Source organism: Lachancea thermotolerans (assembly GCF_000142805.1).
Source record: "Lachancea thermotolerans CBS 6340 chromosome G complete sequence".
NCBI lineage: Eukaryota > Fungi > Ascomycota > Saccharomycetes > Saccharomycetales > Saccharomycetaceae > Lachancea > Lachancea thermotolerans.
In genome coordinates this window covers 535,461-558,194 of record NC_013083.1, presented here as the reverse complement: position 1 = coordinate 558,194, position 22,734 = coordinate 535,461, and the positions used below count along the sequence as shown (strand labels likewise).

General features: G+C 47.5%; 13 protein-coding genes across 13 annotated transcripts; 4 read left to right on the top strand and 9 right to left on the bottom strand.

The window, feature by feature from the left end:
* Positions 1–69: 69 nt before the first annotated feature.
* On the bottom strand, positions 70–1,569 carry SLT2 (mitogen-activated serine/threonine-protein kinase SLT2; the record flags this gene model as incomplete). Its single annotated transcript, XM_002555295.1, has 1 exon — positions 70–1,569. The coding sequence occupies one exon, from the start codon at positions 1,567–1,569 to the stop codon at positions 70–72; it is 1,500 nt and encodes a 499-aa protein (XP_002555341.1).
* Positions 1,570–2,132: 563 nt separating this feature from the next.
* Positions 2,133–4,214, bottom strand: RRM3 (DNA helicase; the record flags this gene model as incomplete). Its single annotated transcript, XM_002555294.1, has 1 exon — positions 2,133–4,214. One exon carries the CDS (start codon positions 4,212–4,214, stop codon positions 2,133–2,135), a length of 2,082 nt encoding a protein of 693 aa, XP_002555340.1.
* A 444-nt stretch (positions 4,215–4,658) lies between these two features.
* On the top strand, positions 4,659–6,476 carry ERC1 (Erc1p; the record flags this gene model as incomplete). Its single annotated transcript, XM_002555293.1, has 1 exon — positions 4,659–6,476. One exon carries the CDS (start codon positions 4,659–4,661, stop codon positions 6,474–6,476), a length of 1,818 nt encoding a protein of 605 aa, XP_002555339.1.
* A 194-nt stretch (positions 6,477–6,670) lies between these two features.
* On the bottom strand, positions 6,671–7,756 carry KLTH0G06908g (transcription activator GCR1-like domain-containing protein; the record flags this gene model as incomplete). The annotated part of the gene is made up of 1 exon (XM_002555292.1): positions 6,671–7,756. One exon carries the CDS (start codon positions 7,754–7,756, stop codon positions 6,671–6,673), a length of 1,086 nt encoding a protein of 361 aa, XP_002555338.1.
* A 532-nt stretch (positions 7,757–8,288) lies between these two features.
* CIC1 (Cic1p) lies at positions 8,289–9,515 on the bottom strand (the record flags this gene model as incomplete). The annotated part of the gene is made up of 1 exon (XM_002555291.1): positions 8,289–9,515. One exon carries the CDS (start codon positions 9,513–9,515, stop codon positions 8,289–8,291), a length of 1,227 nt encoding a protein of 408 aa, XP_002555337.1.
* Positions 9,516–9,840: 325 nt separating this feature from the next.
* On the top strand, positions 9,841–10,284 carry ELF1 (Elf1p; the record flags this gene model as incomplete). The annotated part of the gene is made up of 1 exon (XM_002555290.1): positions 9,841–10,284. One exon carries the CDS (start codon positions 9,841–9,843, stop codon positions 10,282–10,284), a length of 444 nt encoding a protein of 147 aa, XP_002555336.1.
* Positions 10,285–10,584: 300 nt separating this feature from the next.
* Positions 10,585–11,037, bottom strand: COX6 (cytochrome c oxidase subunit VI; the record flags this gene model as incomplete). The annotated part of the gene is made up of 1 exon (XM_002555289.1): positions 10,585–11,037. The coding sequence occupies one exon, from the start codon at positions 11,035–11,037 to the stop codon at positions 10,585–10,587; it is 453 nt and encodes a 150-aa protein (XP_002555335.1).
* Positions 11,038–11,343: 306 nt separating this feature from the next.
* Positions 11,344–11,976, bottom strand: RCN1 (Rcn1p; the record flags this gene model as incomplete). The annotated part of the gene is made up of 1 exon (XM_002555288.1): positions 11,344–11,976. The coding sequence occupies one exon, from the start codon at positions 11,974–11,976 to the stop codon at positions 11,344–11,346; it is 633 nt and encodes a 210-aa protein (XP_002555334.1).
* Positions 11,977–12,229: 253 nt separating this feature from the next.
* SMF2 (divalent metal ion transporter SMF2) lies at positions 12,230–13,798 on the bottom strand (the record flags this gene model as incomplete). The annotated part of the gene is made up of 1 exon (XM_002555287.1): positions 12,230–13,798. One exon carries the CDS (start codon positions 13,796–13,798, stop codon positions 12,230–12,232), a length of 1,569 nt encoding a protein of 522 aa, XP_002555333.1.
* Positions 13,799–14,088: 290 nt separating this feature from the next.
* Positions 14,089–14,799, bottom strand: FSH1 (putative serine hydrolase; the record flags this gene model as incomplete). The annotated part of the gene is made up of 1 exon (XM_002555286.1): positions 14,089–14,799. The coding sequence occupies one exon, from the start codon at positions 14,797–14,799 to the stop codon at positions 14,089–14,091; it is 711 nt and encodes a 236-aa protein (XP_002555332.1).
* A 934-nt stretch (positions 14,800–15,733) lies between these two features.
* Positions 15,734–17,176, bottom strand: YHK8 (Yhk8p; the record flags this gene model as incomplete). The annotated part of the gene is made up of 1 exon (XM_002555285.1): positions 15,734–17,176. One exon carries the CDS (start codon positions 17,174–17,176, stop codon positions 15,734–15,736), a length of 1,443 nt encoding a protein of 480 aa, XP_002555331.1.
* Positions 17,177–19,059: 1,883 nt separating this feature from the next.
* On the top strand, positions 19,060–21,648 carry AAP1 (arginine/alanine aminopeptidase; the record flags this gene model as incomplete). Its single annotated transcript, XM_002555284.1, has 1 exon — positions 19,060–21,648. The coding sequence occupies one exon, from the start codon at positions 19,060–19,062 to the stop codon at positions 21,646–21,648; it is 2,589 nt and encodes an 862-aa protein (XP_002555330.1).
* A 194-nt stretch (positions 21,649–21,842) lies between these two features.
* INM1 (inositol monophosphate 1-phosphatase INM1) lies at positions 21,843–22,721 on the top strand (the record flags this gene model as incomplete). Its single annotated transcript, XM_002555283.1, has 1 exon — positions 21,843–22,721. One exon carries the CDS (start codon positions 21,843–21,845, stop codon positions 22,719–22,721), a length of 879 nt encoding a protein of 292 aa, XP_002555329.1.
* Between the last annotated feature and the right edge of the window lie 13 nt (positions 22,722–22,734).

The window sequence follows — 22,734 nt, the reverse complement described above, 5'->3', positions numbered from 1 at the left end:
ATCTTGATTGATATTCCGACAAGTCCCCGGTTCGAAACCTACATGCGCTATAACCATAAACTATTAGATCTAAGGGAATTTGCGATCTAGACCAAACTCTAGCTCTTTCTCTAAATCCAAAAAGTCATCTAGAGATCCTGCTGGCTCCAAAGAGTTAGTGTCTCCAGCACCTTCTAAGCCCATAGGTGACATGAGGAGATTTTCCTGTGGCCGCGGCGGAAAATCTGTATCATGGCCGGGAAGATTATCGGAATGAATACCAATGAATTGATCGTGCAGTTCTGCCGAAACCGAGGGAGGTTGTGAGAAAAGCACATGCTGTTTAAAATCGCCATCTGCATAGGGATCTGTTATAGTGGGCTCGTTCGCCATAAATCGCTGGCTTTGCCGCTCTTGTTCGAGCTGCTGCTGATGTAATTGTTGCTGCTCCTGTTGGTTTTGCTGCTCCTGTTGGTTTTGCTCTTCTTCTATTAACGGTTGTCTGACGAATCGGCGGAAGTCTCGAACTTCGTCAAGAATCATTTGTTTCAAGTCCTCCATCTCATTCACGGACTCAAAATTGAAATCAAACTTTTCGGCACACACTGGCTCGTCGGCAGGGTCATGCCATATGCTGAGGTATGGATGCTCCAGAGCTTCCTCCACTGTGATCCGCTTTTGAGGATCAAACGTAAGCATCCTTTCAAGCAAGTCCAACGCTTGGGCGTTGGCGCGTGGATATAGCGTCACAAACGGAACCTTGGGGATGTAACCCAGTTGATGGATGTAATCTTGCACATTTTTGGAGCCGATTCTCTCTAACGTCTCCTCAGGGGGGGTGCCGAGAACCTGAAGTATCCGGTTGAGTTGATCAACGTAGTCTTTTCCTTTGAAGATGGGTTTCCCACCTAATAGCTCAGCCAAAATGCAGCCGCATGACCAAACATCTATAGCCTTTGTATAGCCTTGATAGCTCAGCATAATTTCGGGCGCTCTATACCACCTTGTAGCCACGTATTCCGTCAAAAATTGGTTATTTTCGACAGGATTCTCGGAATATCCTCTGGCTAAGCCAAAATCACAAACCTTCAACTGGCAGTCTGCGTTCACCAGAAGGTTACCTGGTTTTAAGTCACGATGCAAGACGTCAGCGGAGTGTATGTATTTCAGAGCGCAGAGTATCTGGTAAATAAAACTTTGATAGTGCGCGTCCGTCAGAGGCTGCCCAGATTTAATAATTTGATGTATGTCGCATTCCATCAGCTCCTCATACAAGTACAGACCATTGAAGGAATTGTCTGGTGAGAACACTATGTCCATGTCGTACAGACAAGTAATGTTTTTGTGACCCCTAAAGTGCCGCAGTAGTTTAAGTTCTCGCAAGGACCTTTTGCACAGCAGTGTTTTGGCGAAGACATTCGTAACTTTCTTGATAGCAACGTTTGTCTCTTCCGCTGCCTCTACGAATCTAGCGGAACATACGATTCCGTACGCACCATGTCCGATCTCTTTGATGAGCTGAAAGCGCTTATCCACGGTGAAGTCCTGATTGAAGACTTTAAAAGTGTGTCTTTCTAAGCTCTCCACCATCTTCGGATATTCAGGCTGCTGCTCTCGAAACTATTTGTGTACAGTGGATCAGGCCCTTATGTTTCCTATTCTTTTAAATAACTTCTACTGCATGTAAAGGGACATGCAGCATACAATAAAATTTTTTTTCCGGTCAAAGTGATGAAGATTGAAGGTTTACCAACCGATGCTCAAAAAGACATCGAATTCCCAGGAATAAAAGACTTACCAGCAATTTCTTCTATGAAAGAGGCGCTCGGTAACTCAATTAGTTGAAAAGACCGTTCAAGGTTTCCCTCTTTTTCTGAGCTTTGGTTGGGCCGATACCTTTTGTGCGCGAGACTCAGTAACCGACTCCAGGAAGGACCGCGGTGTCATAGCTGTGGTCTGAGCGCGCATTTGCCTTTCGAGATGCGTTACGTATAGGAACATTGTTTGGAGGTTGAGCTAAAAATAGGATTATTATTCAGGGAAATTTTTCCAAGAATTCAGATTTTTCCTCCGGGGAAAACTGGAAGACAACACTGACACAGATGTTTGGTGATTTAGACTGTAGCACAACGCAACGTATTTTTTGTTCAAGATCAGAGAACTTCCAACGTTTGGTAAAAGCTCTTAACCTTTTCGTTTGCCTTTATTACTCGAGGGTCGAAGTTAACAATTTGAAGTCTCTCTTTGGAGACAGCCCTAGAAAGGGCCACGTAAACCTGTCCTTCTTCAAAGACTTTTTTGAGGTCAACCTTTAATCTATCTATCGTTTGACCTTGCGCTTTGTGTATGGAAAGAGCCCAGCACAATATAAGGGGCAATTGAGTCCTGCTGACACTTGTCTTTTGTGCTGGAACATCTATCGTAAATTCAGCCGGAAGAATAAGTTCATATCTGAAGCCATTAGACGGCGTAGTAAAACGAATAAAAGGAAATGCCAAGCCCTTGTCTTCGCGCTCTGCAACTTTGAGTAGAAGACTTAGCTGTTCCGTTCTGTGCAAGGGCCTTTGATTTATGGCCGCTTTTATATCTGGTGGGTAATTCTGAGAAGCCACTCCAATGCAGCGGCTTACTAGCCTCATGTCTAAAACAAGATCAGGGTCGCTCAGTTTAGTTGCAGGGAAGAGCTCTAACATCTTTTGGTGGAGAAGCTCGGTCGTGAAAAAAAGAAGTTTTCCCACCGACCCATTCACGAGTGTTTCGTCCATGTTCTTGATCATCATAACCTGCGCGTCTTCTTTTAACGCTATATTTTTCTCTACCATCAGTGAGTCCAGGATTTTCAATAAGTATGGATTGTCGCTCGTTGCTTGATCCTGCGCGTGAAAGACTTTAACATCTCCCGGCAATCGGTCGAGCATTCGCTTGTTTGACATTTCAACCTCACGACGAGTGGGGTACAGTTCAGTGGGCATAATACCATCCGAGTAGTTAACTTCTCTTTCGAAGCTTCTAATTTGTTGTGCAACCTTCGTGTTTATCACACCAAATCTTATGCTGTTCAGCAAATCAACAAGCTCCTGATCTTTTTGTCTGAAAACCTGCGTTAGGCAGATTGTTTTATCAATCGCCTGGCGCCAAACTTTGCTTTCAAAGCAAAACGGTGGTTTAGGTACGCTACGGTCCCTATCAGCTACCGGTGGCAGCTGAAAAAAATCTCCTGTCATCACAAGCTGTATACCACCAAAAGGCTTATCATGAACTCTGCGAACGTCTCTGGCTACGAAGTCCATTTTGTCCAGAAACCTTCCATCAATCATGGAAACCTCATCAATGATGAGAACACTAGTTCGCTTCCACCTTTCGCTATTTGTCTTGTTCCGCTTAACCTGTGCCGCTAGCTTTTGGACGCTGCCTATACCAATGTTGATCCCCGAAAATCTGTTAACGGTCATCCCTCCAATGTTGACTGCCGCCAGACCAGTTGAAGCTGTGACAGCTACTGCGGCATCACCATAGCGTGCTCGGAGTTGCCTCACTAGCTCTCTAAGAACTATTGATTTACCAGTACCCGCGGACCCCGTGTAGAAAACATTCTTCCGCTGAGAAACAATGAGGTCTATAACCTGGCGTTGTTCTTTTGTCAGATCCAGCTGCGGATTGCTACCGCTGGCTTTGGTCAAGGATTGAGAAGTCGAAGGACCAGCTCGGCTCGACTTGATCTTTTTGTTAAGAGAAAACGAAAAGTGTGAAGGAGGCGGCCTCTTCTCAGGAGCTCTTTGTGTGGAAGAAACCATTCCGCCATCGAGTCCTTCCGTAAACGAGCTCGAAAATGGCGAGTATTTTACGAAATGCTGAGAGGAACCAAAACTAGTCAAAGATGCTTGAGTTGCCGTAACCTGACCTGAACTTGTCGATAGAGACGACGGTGATCGCGATAGCGACTTGAAGTTATTGAGAGGTTTCTCGTTAAGCATGTGCTTCAATTCTTCGTCCCTGTTCTCCTCATCAAAAGATCCTTGGGACTCGAAAAGCGGCTTCCTTCCCATTAAAACCGATTTGTGCGGCTCGGCGGCTAAACTCGATGTACCAACCAACCGACGTGTTTTCTTTGCAAAAAAGCTCGTGACTGTCTTCTGGCGCATCGTTGGTGCGTCAGAGCTTGAAATATGACTTTTTGGACCAGTTTTTGAGCTATCATGACTCGATTTCGTCCTTTTACTCCTCTGAGAAAACATATTTCAAAATAAACCCTTAAGTCGCGTAAAAATAAATAGTTTCCAAGCACAGTTGAGCTCGAACAAATAATATCCCAGTCCGCTAGACCGTTCCAGAGTGTCCAATTGGCCAAAACCCGTCTTCAATCTATAGCTCAAATATCTTCCAGGTTTGCCAATAAGTGGCGAAACGCGTCAATTCGAAGCGTTCTTTTTTTTTTTAACGATGCCCTCTTCCGTAATTAGCTATACAGGGTCACATGCATGGAAAAAGGAAAATATCGGAGTGGGTTTATATAATCGGAAAAAAATTCATTAAGATGACTTCTTAAACACCGAAAGGAAAGAAGACTTAACGAAACTTGAGGTGACGGATCAAAGCTAAGGGCTCTTCGACGGTCTTTTGAATTGCTTACCCAACACCGATTTGATTGAGATTGTTCCTGATCAATTTCTGACTGCGGAATGGCCCCTCCTTCGAAACAGTTTACGCACACTACAGGCGAAAGACGATCGTCTGTAATCCACTCTAGCGGCATCATAAAGGGTGGGATCTTTGCGCCTGTAGACTACATTCCACAAGAAGAAAATGCCATTGGAGACGTGGACTCCGACGACGGGGAAAACCGATACGAATCGCTTCTCGACTCCAACAACGCCTACACTTTACAAGGCGAAGGTCTATCCTCTTATGGCGCTACCAGCGACTCAAACAATGGCGCTAGCAAGCGGAGCAGCTCACGAAACTCATACTCGCGTGACTTGCTCGAAGAGGAGCGCGACCTCTTGCTGGACAACAAGCTCATCAGTGACGATGGCCCTCTGAACAGTGTCCCAGAGGAAGAAGAGGAACAGATTCGCCAGACTTGGGAGGATGCTCTCAACTCTGGTAAGATCATTAGCACCACTTACCGCAGAGAGTGCCAAGTGCTGATGAAAAATGCCTTCCCTCTAATCTTCACATTTGTCCTGCAGAATTCTCTATCGCTGGCCTCTGTTTTCACTACTTCACATCTGGGGATCAAAGAGCTTGGCGGAATCACGTTAGGATCTATGACTGCCAACATTACAGGCTTTGCTGCCATTCAAGGGCTGTGCACATGTCTTGACACTCTGTGTTCGCAGGCTTATGGTGCCAAAAACTACCATTTGGTTGGCATTTTATTACAGAGATGCGCTCTCATTACGATTATATTTTTTACACCTATTCTTTGCATTTGGTGGCTTTGGTCAGAAGCTATCCTTGCTGCTCTTATACCCGAACGCGAGCTTTGCAGACTTGCGGCAAACTACTTAAAGGTTGTCGCCCTTGGTGTTCCAGGATTTGTATTCTTTGAGTGCGGTAAAAGATTTTTGCAGTGCCAAGGCATTTTCCATGCCTCCACAATTGTTCTTTTGTTCTGCGCTCCTTTCAATGCTGTTATGAATTACATGCTCGTACTTGACAAAAGGTTCGGTATTGGGTACTTGGGGGCTCCTATCAGCGTGGCAGTCAACTACTGGTTGATGGCGTTGGGGCTGCTGCTCTACACTATGTTTACGAATCATAAAATAAACCCTCGCAAGTGTTGGAGTGGAACCATCAAACCTAATCAGATTTTCAAAAACTGGAGAAAAATGTTCAGCTTGGCCCTACCAGGTATCGTGATGGTTGAGGCAGAATTTTTGGGGTTTGAAATTTTGACTATCTTTGCTTCACACCTGGGTACCCGCGAATTGGGAGCACAGTCCATTGTTTCTACAATTGCTTCTTTGGCTTATCAAGTCCCATTCTCGATCTCAATATCCACAAGTACCCGTGTTGCAAACTTCATTGGAGCATCTCTCTATCAAAATTGTATTGCAACTTGCAAAGTCTCATTACTATTATCTGCCGTTGCCAGCTGTTTCAACATGACAATTATTTATGCATACAGGGTTCCACTAGCTAATGCTTTTTCGAAAGAGCCTGATGTCGTGAACTTGGTTGTGAGTGTTTTGCCTTTGCTTGCGTTCATGCAAATTTTTGATGCTTTCAATGCGTGCACTGCTGGCTGTCTGAGAGGCCAAGGTCAGCAAAAAATTGGCGGTTATATAAACGTTTTGGCCTTCTACTGCGTTGGGATCCCTATGTCATATTTCTTGACTTTCAACTGCGGCTTGGGTATGGCTGGTCTTTGGTACGGTATCACAAGTGCCTTAGTGTTTATGAGCATTTTCCAGAGCTATGCCGTCTTTTCTTGTAACTGGAAAGAAGCCATACAGGCTGCTAAATCAAGAAATTCTGAAGGCAGTAGAGTTTGAGGTCACGGACTTCAATTCGTCGTAGTGAGTCGCATAAAGCCTCTATTAATTAATGCATTTTAAAATCTAAGTCATACCATTTCTTCGACTTCATCTTCTTTGAGCTGGCTGAAGTTTTTTGTTACGTTGATCCTCAATTTTTTGCCAGGGTCTTGAAACTGGCAAGAAGACCGGATTAGTTAGCATATACATCATTAACAATACTTTTGCAAGATGCGATTCAAGTTGTTGTATAGCCATGGAACAGTTTTCTTGTTCTGAGTTCGTATTTCTTCAAAATACTGCACTGCTTCTTCAATGGACTTCCCCTCTCGTCTTGCAAACTTTTCAATTTCATTTATCAAAGCGCGGCGCCGCTGGTATGTCCGAACTTTAGGTAGCCTCGATATCTGGCCCTTGCCGTATCTTTTCTCAAATTCAAGGATTTGTGGTCTAAGTTGATGTTCGTATTCATAATACATGTCCCCGACTGTTTTTGGATTGCCGCTCATTTTTAAAACATATGCACTAATATCCTTTGCGTCTTTGGCATACCTTAAGTGCCTAGAACTGCATGGCGTCTGACCGCTTTTGAGGAGGCTGCTGTTTAGAGGCTTCATTTGAAGCTTCCCATGAGTTTTCTCACGAGGGTTTTTGGACGGTGTTTCAACGCCGATCAATTTTGAAAGTCCCAAGTACTCAGTAGCGTCATTTTCATCATTTATGGTTGGTTTTGGGTTTTGTTGGCGTAGGTGCGAGAAAAGTTGTGGCGACATTGGGCTCCGTGTCTTTTTCCAATAGGAGATCTCATCATTAATTAAGGGCGAGTGTATCTCAGACCACAGAGAGTGTAAATGAACGGGATGCTTTTCTTGAATTTTTGATGACGCAGAACTATAGAGCTGCTGAGTACGAAGCGCACTTTGCGTGTCATGTATCCGGGGCTGCTCAACAGAGCCAAGGTATGTCACTCCAGAGGTAGCAGGTACTGCGTTCTCCGCATAGCGCTCCGAAGATGCTGTTGGAAAATGGAGCGCGCCAGCAGGAGAGTCTAAGACTGTGCTGAATACGTTATTATAGTTGTTATCTTCCAAGTTTAGGAATTTTTTGAGCTGATACAAATCAATCAGTATTACCGAATTCTGCTCCTGTATTAAATCGAATTTAACTTTGAGCTGCTTTAGTTCTTCATCTTGAGAGCCGACGAAGGATGACTTAATTGCGTCCCAGTCTCGAGAAAGCTGATCGACTCTATTTTTGAATGAATTCACAACCTCGTCCAAATTCATCGGAGCTTCCATCTCAGGGCAGTGGATGTCACAAAATACTCCAGGACACCGAAGATGCTTTTAGCTTAAAGGTTAATGCAGACCTTGGAGTTACAGTACTATTCAGTATGAATACTTGGAATCTGATACCAACCACTTCGAGTATACGAAATTTCCAAATTCCTTATTATTTATCGTGCTGTGTCGCACAGTATATCAAGCGTCACTAAAAGTTGGTTATTCAAGTTTGTGTATTTCCTTGAAAAGAAAATTAATAGTATAATATTTTATTATCACAAGGTTGGCCAACGTGAGGTAAATAGCTGTAATACGCCGCGGAAACTTAACGTACTTAACTGCGAGGTGCCAAGAGCCGATGTTAGTGTGTAATCGACTTGATCAGAATATATAAGTCGCACACAAGCGCTGATAGCGGCGCCTCAGATGGCAAGGCAGTGGGGGAGCGGTGCGTAAGCAGTTCAGCTAAGCGTGACCACGGCTTAAATTGGTGCTACGAATTCTTAATTTACATGGTGAAATACATTATACAATTTGGGTAGATGCTTTATGCTTTGGCCTTCTTTGAGTCGGGTGCGCTCTCTTCCTCGGATTCCGCCGCTCTTTTCTTAGCTCTGTTGATGCGACCAGCAAACACCTTATCTAGCTCGTCAGGATTGGCGATTTCCATCAAGGCAGCTTCAAAAGCAGATAGCTCAAGCTCAGTACCATCAATGGTGACTTTGCGGGTGGCGGTATCTTTAGAGTCTTCCTTAGTTTGTTTAGCCAAGTCATCAAGCACAGCTTGGTTGTAGTAAAGAGGAAGCACTGGCGACTTGTTGGACTTGAGGAAAACAGATCTGACCTGGAATTCCTTAACAAGTTGCTCGACAACCGTCAGGATATTCTGCGTTAGCTCGTCAGCGGTGAACCAGTTGAGATTTCCTAGGTGCACGCTCAGTGTTGTGCCGCGAGGCATCTTAGCTGGCAGGGAGTGTTCGAAGACCTTCTTGATACTGTTTGATAGTATGGTGAGAGAGAAAACGCCCTTCTTGTTGGTTCTGATTGGAACGGGGGTCGTAGAAACCTTTTCGTAAGCTTTACCGCCTAATAACTTAGGTAGTGTGGTAACCACAGAGTCGTCAGCCAAGATCAGCGAGAAATCCTGGATAAAGGCTCTTCTCTTTTCGAATGACTTGTACTTAGTCTTCAAATCGGCGCCGGGGATCACGGTGTCGATGGTAATACCGGAGTCACGCAATTGGTCATATATTTCATCCTCGGACACCTTGACAGCATCCTGGTCCCTGAGAATCAAAAGAGTTTTGAAGTCTTTCACAGAGGTCTCGCTAGCCTTCTTCCAGGGCTTGAAAATGGAGTGTTCAATTTTGAACTGTTTAGGCTTGAAAACCTTTCTGTTGCCGGTGAACGACCCAGTGTTGACTGCAATCAACTCGACTTGCTTGTCGAGCTCATCGTCATCATCCAAAAGCTGAGTGGAATCCTCTTGTTTTTTAGAAGTGAATTTAGACAGTTCCTGGACAGCCTTGTTAATTCTGTCCTTGGGCACAACAGTCTCTGGCTCTTTGGGCTTCGCAGCCTCCTGCACTTTTACGGAGGTTGCTGGCTTCTTAGCTCTCTTCTTCTTCTTGGAGGGAGTAGAGACGGGAGTGGAGCCTGCTGTAGAAGCTGGTGTACCGCTTCTACTCTCTTTTTTGGTCTTCACAGGAGGCGTAGACACTGGAGTCGTAGACTTGGAACCTCCTCTCTTTTTGACAGGTGTTGATTTGGCCATTTCAGATGTTTGGGGATCTCACAGAGCCAATATTTCGCCTGAATTAAGTGAAAGCCGCGGTGCGATGAGATGCGATGAGCTTCAAAGAACTTCACTACCATGGAAAAAATTTTCCTAGCAGATTCAAACAGCATTGAAAGATCACGCATTAGTCACATGACCAGAAATTGTTTTTAGTCACGTGATCTGGATAAACTCGAGCATCGATATAATCAATCCTTCAATCACAATGAGAGAACCATTGCAAGTTAATTTTAAAGTTATTAAAGTATCAAGGCCATCTTTGAACGCTGCTTGCATACCTTAGCACCAAAAAAGTGGCAAAATGGGTAAGAGAAAGAAGTCTTCAAGAGGTCCAGCAAAAAGAGTGGTGCAGAAGCTGGATTTGACGTTTAACTGCTTGTTTTGCAATCACGAGAAATCTATTACGTGCACACTCGACAAGAAGAACGGCATAGGGTCGTTGTCATGCAAAGTATGCGGACAAAATTTCCAGACACATATCAATGCACTCTCACAACCGGTGGATGTATATAGCGACTGGTTTGACGCGGTCGAGGAAGTTAACGCGGGCAAGGTGAGTGAATCTGAGGGCGAAAGCGATTCTGCAAGCGACTATGAAAGCGATTCCGACGCAGAACAGGTTGACAAGAGGCGTGCGCAGATTGACTCGGACGAGGAAGAAATCTCAGAGGACGAAGACGCCATAGGGAGCTCCAAACGGGGAAGGGGCAAGATCGTGGATTCTGACGAAGACGAGGACGACTGATGGAACAGCGCTGCGGCTTCGCTGCCTGTACTGCTAACATTGGTCCGCATGCAAATATAAAAGCATATAAATATTTCTTAATAGTTCCTAACATTACTCACCGAAATCTTCGAGGTCTGCTCGATAGGAGCGTGCGCCCTAACTCGCTCTGGCTAGCATGCGCGGTTGCCTTGGACTAAACTCTTTATTACTTCCGGGATAGGGGACGTTTAAATATGTGCGTGGGTTGTGACGGAAACATGACGGATGCTGATCTAGGAATGGGGGTTAGAAAGGGGCCCGATGTAGGATCGCCCGCACTTAATGAGCCTCCTCTTCAGTGAAAAGCTCCTCCTTCAACGGGACACCGAGCTCCTCTCTGACGTCCTTCAGCTCCTCCAGGTAAGCCTTGTACTGGTCCTCGTTCTCGACCTTGTATTTGAGCGCCTCGAAAACACGGATGGCGGTAGGCAAGTCGTTGACTCTTCTCGCCGCTCTCAGGGCCTTCTCCACCACAGCTGGAGCTGGCACCAAGTCATACGAGAAGCAGTTGTTCAAAACTCTCTGCACCTCGAATAAGTCGTACGCCTGCTCGAATTCTTTTTCATATCTGGATGTAAATTCCTCGAAGGTTTCGTTCTCATAGTGGTCGGAGTACTTTCTTATGGCCTGGAATTGAGCTAGCTTTGGCATAGCTCTCACAGCGCTTGAACCCTGACGGGACAACAAGCTTCTGTTCACGCGCACGCTTCTCAATAGAGTTCTTGAAAACATTGTAATCAGTTTGGGTTGTTGATAGTGAACTTCAGTTTCCTGCAAATGCCTGCCTCGACCTTTCAACCAGAATCCAAGAAGTTTAGATTTTGAATTTTTGAAGAGATTGATGGTCAAATGCCCGCCAATTTTTTTTCATTGTATCGGCATTACTCGGAGCGCTCCATAGTTAAGAAGAAGTCTGAAAAATCGACGAAATTCGTCCCTGTGATTGGTTCGTCGGACAAGATACACAATAGCAAGAGCGCGAACCAGGCAGCTAGCCGCCAAACCGCGGCTCCTCGCACCAGGTAGTATGTGTGTTATTCAGTCCTCTACATCATCAAATATGGAACGTGGGGGCATGCCTGTGCGAACTCCAGATACACTCACGTGATCAGTTGCCGGCTCGTCGCCCGCATCTGTATCTCTGGTACAGCAGTCCAATGTAATAGATGCCCGTGGAGTTTCCAATAGAACGTAATGGCCTGTGCTCAGGAGCGCTTGTTCAGCCGGCTGGGCCGCAGATGTTTGAGAATGGTGACTTACAGGAGCAAGTCCCTTTTCACGGTTGGGTGTCTCCTCCAGGCGTGAGTAGTCAAATTCAGGTGGGGGCGATGTGGGCGGAGACACCAAGAACATGGACTGCTTTGGAGGCAGCTTCAGATACTGCTTGCGCGAATCAAGCGTGGTGTCTGCGACCGAGAAACGAAATTGCAGCGATTCTAGATCTGGGTGACGCGCCTTGGCCGTCATGGCCTCTTGTGCTATCTCTACACTCGGACACACCAGGATCAATCTTTGTAGTGATGGGAGAGCCACGAGCTGCATTGCATCGGCTCGTGTAACGCTGTAGCGGGTCAGCACCTGTGATTCTAAAAACTTGCGAACCTGGTCCGCGGTTTCGCCCTGGGTGACATCTTTTTTGTCCGACGTAATAATCAGCGTATTGGTGGCCATTACCACATTCCAATAATAAGCTGGGTAATGAGCCAGAACGTTGTTCCTATGGCGCCTGTCAAGGCTTTGTTCGCAGTAGCTCAGAGCGCGCGAGCGCTGAGTGAGCAGGAATTTGAAAAATCTGGAATCGCTCTAGACGTGGGGGAGGCTACCTACACCTAAGATCAGGCGCTAGCAGAGCCACGAGGCGCTACTAGGAGCCCCTAGAGGTCCAAAGAATATAGTGGTGTTGTTGGGTCCGATTATGTTCTAATTACAGATGCGTTTCTTGGCCCACGGAAAAGCTCGCGAGCAAGTAAAAGTTCAGACCCGAGATGCAAACCCAGAGCACCACAGCGCACACCGTGGTGAACATGCTATTACTCATGTCCACGTACTTGGGCTGTGTTTCCGGCACGGCGTCTGAGGTATTGTCTTCGGCATTTTCACAGAGATCCTGCAGCGGAATACCAACGTCGCGCATATCGTAGTAGCAGTTGTTAGCGACCTCGACGCGCATGATTTCCTTGTTGCTTGTAAAATAGAGGAGGGGCGCGGACACGAAGGGTAGCAGTAGAGACAGGACAACTTGTGAAGCATTCAGGGCCCCTGAAAGGCCCCTGCGGCCGGCAACTAAGACCAGGATCAGGCAAGGTGTGATTGCCACGGCCCGCGTCAGCGACCTTCTGAGAGCTGGAGCGACACTCCAGTTCAAAAAGCCCTCTGAGACCATCTGACCGCTCAAAGTGCACACGATTCCTGCAGATTGGCCCGAAAACAGCAATGCTAAGACGAATACTGTCCCCGCAGCCTTCGACAAGCTTTTGCACAACAGGTCGTAGATGCTAAAAAGGTCTGCGTCGACAGCGTTTTCAGAAGTACCGTAGAGCGTAGCTCCTGCCACTATCAAAATGGAACAGTTCACAAAGAGCGCTACCGTGAAGAGCGAGACCAGCAGCTCCGCAATGGTGAAGTTTAGCGTATCATTGATTGCATCGAAAGAGGGCCTGTAGTTGTCGTGGTTGTTGTCCACATCAGTCTCATTGGGCTTGTAGTGACCATTGCTAATGTCGTAGTTGCGAAGTCTTGGCTGTACTACTCCAGAGCCCAGGTAAAGACTGTGCGGCATGACGGTTGCGCCCAGAATAGCCAAACTGAGGTAAATGCCATCGTCCGCGACCACGGCCTTACTAGGAAGGAAACCTTTGAAGACATCGCCGACGTTTGAGATGCTCACTGAAAACAGTTCTATCGTGAAGCACACAACGGTTGCGACCACTAAAAGAGACACAAACATTTCGAACCATCTTATTAACTTCAGCGATCCGTTGGGCTTGTAGGCCATGAGCACAATCAGAACGTCAACAACAGTAAGCACCACGCCGAATGCCAGCGGCACGTTAAACAGGATGTTCAGTGAGATTGCCGTACCAACCACTTCCGCCAGATCTGTTGCGATAATGGCCACCTCGGCCAAAATATAAAGCGCGAGATTTAGATTTGGGGGCAAATGCCTCCTGCAGTTCTGTGCCAAATCAAGCCCTGTTACTGCCCCGAGCTTAGCGCAGAGGCACTGCCAAAACGCAGCCAGAAGGTTAGCCACAAGCACCGAGAAAAGCATTTTATAACGGTGTGCGGAGCCTGCTGCAACTGCTGTGCTGAAATTCCCCGGGTCCATGTAAGACACTGATACCATGAGTCCAGGCCCAATGAATCTGCCGTATTTTCGAATGATTGCGACCAGCCTGTTCGATTGTTTGACGCCCGGCTCTTCAGCGAGGCTTGGCCGCGGTACATCGTCTTCATTGGCTTCGGAGCGTCGCACAGGCGCGTATGCAGACATAAAACGATATTAACGGAAATCTAATCAAACCACGAATTTACCCTAACCCGATGATCGAGCAGTTTTGAAAACTATCTTGTTCATCTCCGGGCCTAAGTTACATGGCATGTAAAAACCCAAGAAATATATATGTTTACACATACAGGGTGTAAGAAAGTCACGTGTTCCGGGCGAAAGAAGCCAGCGAGCATAGACGAACGGCATTAGCTCAGAGAAAAGCTCTGTATTCGAAAGAGTCCATACCAGCTAGCCTTACATAGGCTCCCAAATTGTAAGCTTATGCGTCATGCTTACTGTGATTGGACTGCGGAGCAGATCTCATCAACAATTGGTCTGATGATGTCCTTCTTGTTGGGCACCATGTGTCCACCGGGATGCTCGAACGCTTTAACATTCTCGGGAGAACTACTAGCGTAAATCTCTTGCAGGTACTTGGATCTGGTGGCAGGGACGGCCTGATCACTTGCACCGTATACAAATAGCATCTTTGTTGGGCTCTCAGGAGCGGGAGTGAAATCTTGCTTGAACTTCTCGGTGATACGGAGCTGTCCCTCGTGCTCTGGGTCGGGCTCTGTGAACGAGTAACCTGAGAAGATCAAACTAACCTTGAAAGGTGGGTGGTCTGGCACCAGTTGCGTAATTCTGTTTGTGATGATGGCGGCCACGGCAGCACCCTGGGAGAATCCAACTATACCATCGTAAGGGCCATTGGCTTTAATGTGATCGGAGACAGTCTGGATCGCTGTTGTCAGGTCCAGCTCTTTAGAGATATCACTGTGGAAAAACCACGACTTGTTCAACTGAGCATCGACAGTGGCTTGCCATTTCTCGTCATCCATCTCGAAAGGCAGGTCTTTACGCTCCAAAGTAGTAGGCCCGTCAATGTAGTCGCATTGCACATTAGCCTTTTTCAAAAGCTTTCTGATTCCGGAAGACTTCTCGGAGAAAACCTTGCCGTTTTGCAAGAATCCATGCAAAAATAACAGTTTTGGAGCTGACATTTTCTGGTCTTTTATCTATAACAACTTTATCCTAACTTCCAGGCAGTGTCTTGCTGAAGATGTAAATCTCGAGCGCAGAATAATAAAATATAGTTGATTTAAAGCGCCGAAATATATTTTTCAAAATCCGAAAGTATTGTTCTAAAAGCCGAGGACCCACAGTTGTGACATAGGCCAACGGTAAGGTGCTCGGAGTAAGCATACCTCTAAATGGGACTCGCTTGCCCGATAGCGACAGGCTTGTAGAATATAGGATATGAACAGCAAAAAAAATCACTCTTGACTTAAAGAGCCTCCGTGCAATTTCGATGAAGACGGTTTATATCTTGACCTGTGTTCCATGAGTCCGCTGGCCAACTCAAAAACACTCTACTACATATTTCTTGTATTTTTTGGCGAAGAAAGGCTACCATGACATTGAGATTGCTTCATTTTTCCTCATGCTAGCTAGTCGCTGAGGTAGCTTAACAGGACAAAGTTGTGCAAGAGGTAAGCCAAGCGTTTAATTTGCCAAAGCGCAAATGAGGCGTCACAGCGTCGATCGGTTTGTTTTTAACTTTAGACGCGGTTTGGACCTGCCGATTTTGAGCAACTTCATGTAGCCTGGTACCTTTTAGCAAGCTCGGTTTACGGACTGAGCCATTGAGCGGAAGAAATTCAGATGGTACGAAACAACGGGTATGTCGCAAATATTATTCTTTCCGTTCTATCATGCCGTCATTATATCTAGGTGCTGATAAAAAAGCCACTTAGATCCTCGTAACGGGGTAAGCTAGAAAAGATTAGTGCGATATTATGTAATTATCAAAATGCAGGTTTCAATAGCTAAAGAGGATCATTTGAAAGGCCTTGACCTCAATTCCTTGAATGCTACCCAAGACGGAGTCTGCTTCTCAAATGAGGGGGGTGGTCGTCCAACAGGTGTTCATGCCAGTTAATCCCAAGCATATGGACTTTTTGATCTAAGGTATGCTCCGTACCGCGTGAACAGAAACGGCACTGGGATCATAGCAATAGAAACCATGGCCAACAGAAAGCTGGCCCAATTGACACCCATGCCCTCGTACATCTGGGTGGTGAACAAGGGAAAGACTCCTGCCATCATTGATCTCACAAAAGAATTACAGGCCATGGCCGATGCACTATAAAGCCTGAAAGCATCGACGGTGTAGTTAAAGACGCCTGTGAAGACGAAAAAGACACCAGCTCCAAAAACAGCGGTACCAATGATGGGCGCGATCCAGTGTACGTGGCTGTAGCTAGTCCAAGCGAATATCATCAGACCAATGGGCGTCAGAAATGCTCCGTAAAATAGTGGTTCGAATCTCAGTTCCGGCACTTGCTGGCCGCCGCTGTTGATAACCTTCTGTGCATAGCGCCGCTGAAACCACAGGCTGGTGGGCGCCACCAACACAATCCCTACCAGCATGCCCATATAGGATACACCTAATTCCATTGTTGTGAAGGAGTATAAAGATCCAAAAACTAAAGGAAATGCAATGAAGAACATGTAGATGATAGCCAGGGTCAGGCCTGTATAAAAACAGAGGACGCCCATCATCGGGTCGCGTGTCAGAAGCCCAAAAGGCCGACTTGCCGAGAGTAAGATAGCCTTAGGGAGCGAGGTTTCTCGGCGAATACGCTCCAGAGGCGCGCAGTAGCGGTCGTCGCCGGTTTCTTCGCGCAGCCGCTTTGCTTTGCGCAGCAGAAGAACGGGTTTGTAGGTTTCTTTGAAGGCCACCACGAAAAGCGCCAAAAAGAGGGCCGATTCGATGATCATTACAACGAATGTCCAGCGGTATGAGTGCTTGGAGAGAGCTCCACTGATCAGAGGCCCAATGGCTGGGCCCGTGAAGGCCGCTGTGGTGTAGATGGTCATGGGAATGCCGATCTGGTGCTTGGAAAACATGTCGCTGATGACGCCTCCTGCCACGCTGAGGAACGCGCTGCCGAAGAAACCGGATAGGAACCGGCCCACGAAAACCGCCCCGATGTTGGGGCCCCAGGCCGTTAGGAAGAGGAAGCAGATGCTCAGGGAAAGTGAGGAGATGAACGTGGGCTTGCGCCCGTATAGCTCACTGAGCGGACTCAGCAGCAGAGGGCCGACGCCCATGCCGAAGATGTACAGTGAAAGCCCCAGCACCGAGAGCTCGCGCGAGATGTGGAAGCGTCGCCTGATGTCGGCCTGCGCGAGCGACCAGCACGAAGAGGTCATTGTGATATCCGCGGATGTGACCGTCACCAGCAGCGCAACGAACCACTTGTTGGCATTTCGCATTTGGGTTTCGACGTTTTCCGGGTCATCGGGTTCAAGCACTACCTCAAACTGCTCTTTCTTAGCCTCAGTTTCCAACTCGGATTCTGAAACTGAGGTCATCGTCTAGAACCGCCAAAAAACGCCTAATGTTGTTACTTGTGTACTAGAGTTCCTCTGTTCAGCGTTTCTTGAAAATATCTAAGGGCTGTTGTCAAACTCCAGCTCGCAGTAGGACAGGAATGGATTTGCAAATGACAAAGATGCGTCCGAATTGGTTCAAGGATCCGCTGAACCAGATTGTTCAAAAAAGAAGCAAACTTAGCTGGGCATGAGAGTCTTGCCTTTTCTTATAGAAGGATGTTATGTTTCGTTCGTGGATGGCAGAGCGATGAGCTATGACAAATCGGTGGGAAAACTACCAGTATAATTTTGGATGGCCTGCTAGCGCCGTTTGGCGCGGACTTGACCTGCCGCCTAAAGCCGCTTATAGCCGCAAGTGCGGGTTAAACAGGCCGCCTAGTTCCGCTCGAGATGACTAACGCCGTACCACTGTGGAGTTTAGACAGGCACTGTAACAGTGAGTCACAGTACGCACAAACAGCTAACATCGCGCTGTGATGCAGTGCGCTGGTCCTTGGCAAGTCGGCAAGTCGGCAAGTCTTGCCTGGAGCACGTGTATTCGTGCCGGTTGTGAAGATTCTGTTCACGTGACGAACACATAATACATCGTTTGTCACGGATTTAGATCACGTGGTAAGCACGTGGTATATCATGCACTAGCGAAAACTATGCTCATGTACGAAAGGCCTTGAGTGCTGCTTGCGAGCTGGCAAGCTACACGCGCAGAATGCGGCTCCACGGGATGATGGCCATCGTATCAGGGAGGCGGAGACGTCCACAGCCACTTAGGAAGCTCCTGCTGCGCTGACTCTCACGATTTCGCCGCTTACGTAATACAAAGCCCATGATCTTGGGCGCTGTTCTCGCGCCCGGGCGTGCGCGAGAGGGCATGTAATACCAAACGTATGCAAGAGGAAAGGCTCATGATACTACAAATGTATGCTCTCTAGCCCGCACCGCCCGTACCGCCACTTCGCATAGAGAGCTATTGATAATACGTGTATAGTGATATTCAACATCATGTTTGCAGTATCCACCCAGAGAACTTCTCCCAAGATGGCGCGATTTCAGCGCCTGGAATCGGTGGCTCCCGGGTGCACCGCTTGTGCCCCGGTCCCGCGCCGCGTTTAGCTGGAGCTTTAACGCTATTCGAAACGAGATCGCTACACACGAATACGATTCGAGCGCGCTCCGCCCTGGCTTCTTGAAACTTCCCATGGCCATGAACAAGCTCGATGTGGACCGCTGCCACAACCAACTGCACGCCCGGCGCTACACCCTGAATGTTTTTGTTTCGTCCGTGTTTGCGCGCGGCTTCAGCCGCGAGGCCGATGATGCGGAGCAGCCAGCAATGGCTGCGCTGGGGTCCCTCCGTAGCGGCGAGTCCTAGCCTGGCCTCTACCGCGGCTAGAACCCTGATGACTCCCACTAGGCCTCCGTGCGCGAAGTGCGAAAGCATAAAGGCGCGCCTCGCCCACAAAACGTATGTATAGTTTAAAGGCAGTGCCGTGTACGCAGCGGCGCACACGATTGAAAGAGAAGAGCGCACCTACCGCGTGCCTGGAATTGGAGCTCAAGCGGCCCGCCCTGGTGCCCTAAGTGCGTACGGATCAGCACGAAGCGCTCTGTCATGCGGAAGCGAATGGCGACTCCGCGGGGTCACATGGCTTTTTGCAGTGCCTTGCCGCCAAACGGGGTTTTAGAGTTTAGGTGGCAAATGAAAACAGGGCAATATTCCCGACTATAAGTCACAAACAAAACAAGACAGCTGAGCCGCCTTGTTTTGAAGCGACTTTTCACATCGGACAGCGTGCTACAACTGCCAGAACCTTTTCCTAACTGTGCTTCTCGCTTTATAACTTTTACTAACGAGAATTAAACTTATGAGCAGCGAAACCCCTGACCGCGAAGTTTTGCCCACGTACGTGACCCCTGTGCACTACGACCTGACAGTGGAGCCCAATTTCGAGACATTCAAGTTCGATGGCCGCGTGAAGATTGACCTGACGGTCAACGATGGAAAGCAGCACCGCGTGCAACTGAACACCGTCGAGATTGACATCCACTCTGCCAGAATCGGCGACCGCGAGGCGGTCGAGTGGGAGGCCGACTCCGAGAGCCAGGTGACCACCATCATTTTCCCAAAAGGTGTTTTCGAGGGCCAGTCTCAGGTCACGCTAGACCTTGCCTTCACAGGCTCACTCAATGACAACATGGCCGGGTTCTACCGCGCCAAGTACACCGACAAGGCCACAGGCGCCACAAAGTACATGGCCACCACTCAGATGGAGCCAACTGACGCCAGAAGAGCCTTTCCATGTTTCGATGAACCTAACCTCAAGGCCACTTACGCCATCACCCTAGTGTCGGATCCGAAGTTCACTCACCTGTCAAACATGGACGTGAAGTCAGAGTCTGTAAAGGACGGCAAGAAGTACACCCTCTTCAACACGACCCCTAAAATGTCCACATACCTTGTAGCGTTCATTGTCGCAGAGCTAAACTACGTTGAAAACAACGACTTCCGTATCCCTGTCAGAGTGTACGCCACCCCTGGCGACGAAAAACACGGTCAGTTTGCGGCGGACCTCACTGCCAAGACCTTGGCCTTCTTCGAGAAAACCTTCGGTATCAAATACCCTCTCCCAAAAATGGACAACGTGGCTGTTCACGAATTCAGCGCTGGTGCCATGGAGAACTGGGGACTTGTCACATACAGAGTCGTTGACTTGCTGCTTGACCGCGAAAACTCGACCTTGCAAAGGGTTCAGAGAGTTGCCGAAGTTGTTCAGCATGAGTTGGCTCACCAATGGTTTGGTAACCTTGTTACTATGGACTGGTGGGAAGGCTTGTGGCTGAATGAGGGGTTCGCTACCTGGATGTCGTGGTATTCTTGCAATGAATTCGAGCCCGAGTGGAAGGTGTGGGAGCAGTATGTTTCTGACAACTTGCAATCAGCTCTGATGCTGGACTCCTTGAGATCCTCGCATCCAATTGAAGTGCCAGTCAAAAGAGCTGACGAAATCAACCAAATTTTCGATGCGATCTCTTACTCTAAGGGTTCCTCGCTTCTGAGAATGATATCGAAGTGGTTGGGCGAGGACGTGTTTATCAAGGGTGTCTCTCAATACCTGAACAAGTTCAAGTACGGCAACGCCAAGACCGACGACCTTTGGGACGCTCTGGCGGCTGCCTCTGGCAAAGACGTCCGTCAAGTTATGAACATCTGGACCAAAAAAGTTGGCTTCCCTGTTGTAACTGTCGCAGAAGAAGGAGAGAAGCTAACCTTCACCCAGAATCGTTACCTGACCACCAAAGATGTCAAGCCTGAAGAGGATAAGACTATATACCCTGTTTTCTTGGCGCTGAAAGGCGAAAACGGCGTTGACCACTCCTTAGCCTTAGACCAAAGATCAAAGGAGGTTACTCTGAAGGACACTGATTTCTTCAAGGTCAACGCTGATCAAGCAGGCCTATTCATCACCTCTTACTCAGATGAAAGGTGGGCCAAACTGGGCAAGCAGGCGGACTTACTATCAGTCGAGGACCGTACAGGCCTGGTAGCGGATGCGAAGGCCCTGTCTACATCGGGATACACCTCCACAACAAACTTCTTGGAGCTTATTTCCCAGTGGAAGAGTGAATCCTCGTTTGTTGTGTGGGAACAAATGATCAATAGTCTGTCGTCTTTGAGGGCCACGTGGATATTTGAGCCTGAAGAAGTGAACGAAGCACTCGATGAGTTTACCAGACAGCTCATCTCGAGCAAAGCTAGTGAGTTGGGCTGGGAGTTCAAAAAGTCAGACTCGTTTGCTACGCAGCGTATGAAGGTGGAAATTTTCAGCACAGCCTGCTCTGCCAAGGACTCTGCTGTTGTCGAAGCTGCCCTCGAAATGTTCGACAAATACTCATCGGGCGACAAGAATGCAATTCCCGCCCTTTTGAAGCCGGTAGTTTTCAACGTCGCCGCTCAAAAAGGAGGTTTGAAATACTATGAGAAACTGTACCACATTTACAAGAACCCATCATCTACGGACGAAAAAATATCCGCTCTAAGATGCTTGGGGCGCTTTGAAGATCCTCAACTTATCAAGAGAACCCTGGGCTACTTGTTCGATGGAATTGTCCTTGCACAAGACATTTACATCCCTATGCAGGGCCTGAGAAGACATCCTGCTGGTATCAAAGCACTGTGGTCTTGGATTAAAGAAAACTGGGCCGAATTAACCAAAAGATTGCCTCCAGGGCTATCAATGCTTGGCTCTGTTCTTCAGGTCTCATCATCAGGTTTCACGTCTATGGAAGCTGTTGAAGAAATCAAAGGCTTTTTTAAGGACAAGTCTACCAAAGGTTTCGACCAAGGTCTGGCACAAGCTTTAGACACTGTCACCTCTAAGGCTCAGTGGATAAACAGAGACCGCGAAACAATTAACCGTTACCTCAAGGAGCACGGTTACTACAAAAACAAATAACTCTATAGCGTTGAGTTTCTTAGTTGAAAAGGAGGCCTTTGCAAGCCTGTCTTTTGTCACATCTTATTTTTGGTGGCGGAACGTGCCATCAGCTGAGTTAAACGTTTTCTAAAAGAATAAATATACCTAAGTTGAAAGACCTTCCCCTGTTTTTACTTGGAAGCACCAGGTTAAAGAGAGAAACTTCAACACACATGTCGCTAGATTTAAGGTCAATCGAAGACTATCTTTGCTCCCTTGCTAAAGAAAAGGTAGGACCGATAATTAAGGCAAAATCCGGAACTCAACATGTTTACGATGCGAAGAGTGGCTCTCGCGCAGTCGACATAGTCACTGCGATCGATAAGCAGGTGGAGAAACTGATATGGACCAACGTCAAAGAAAAGTACCCAGACTTCAAGTTTGTCGGCGAAGAGAGTTTTGTCCCGGGAGAAACGACAATCACAGATGAGCCAACATTTATCATTGATCCAATTGACGGAACTACAAATTTCGTGCATGACTTTCCATTTAGCTGCACATCACTTGGGCTGGCGTTAAATAAGGAGCCGGTCGTCGGGGTTATCTACAACCCACACTTAGACCTGCTTGTGTCTGCTTCGAAAAATAATGGCGTAAGGGTCAACGGTAAAACTTTTGATTTTAGTGCGAAAACAAAGGAAATGGGCCCGTTGACACTAAAGACTTCTGTAGTGGCATTGCAGCCCGGCTCTGCAAGGGAAGGATCGAACTTCCAAACCAAGATGAGGACGTACGAGGCATTATTGTCTTGTGATGAAGGATTTGTCCACGGCTTTAGAAACCTTGGCTCAAGCGCTATGACTCTTGCCTATATCTGCCTGGGGTACTTGGATAGCTACTGGGATGGAGGGTGCTATTCTTGGGACGTTTGCGCAGGATGGTGCATTTTAAAAGAGACCGGAGGCCGCATAGTCGGTGCTAACCCAGGCGAATGGGATGTGCCAGTTGACAATAGAACATACCTTGCAGTCCGTGCCTGTGAAAGTTCCAAACAGCAAGAACAATACATCGAAGACTTTTGGGCTTGTGTCAAAGGAAGCCTTAAATACTGATAGAACGTAAGAA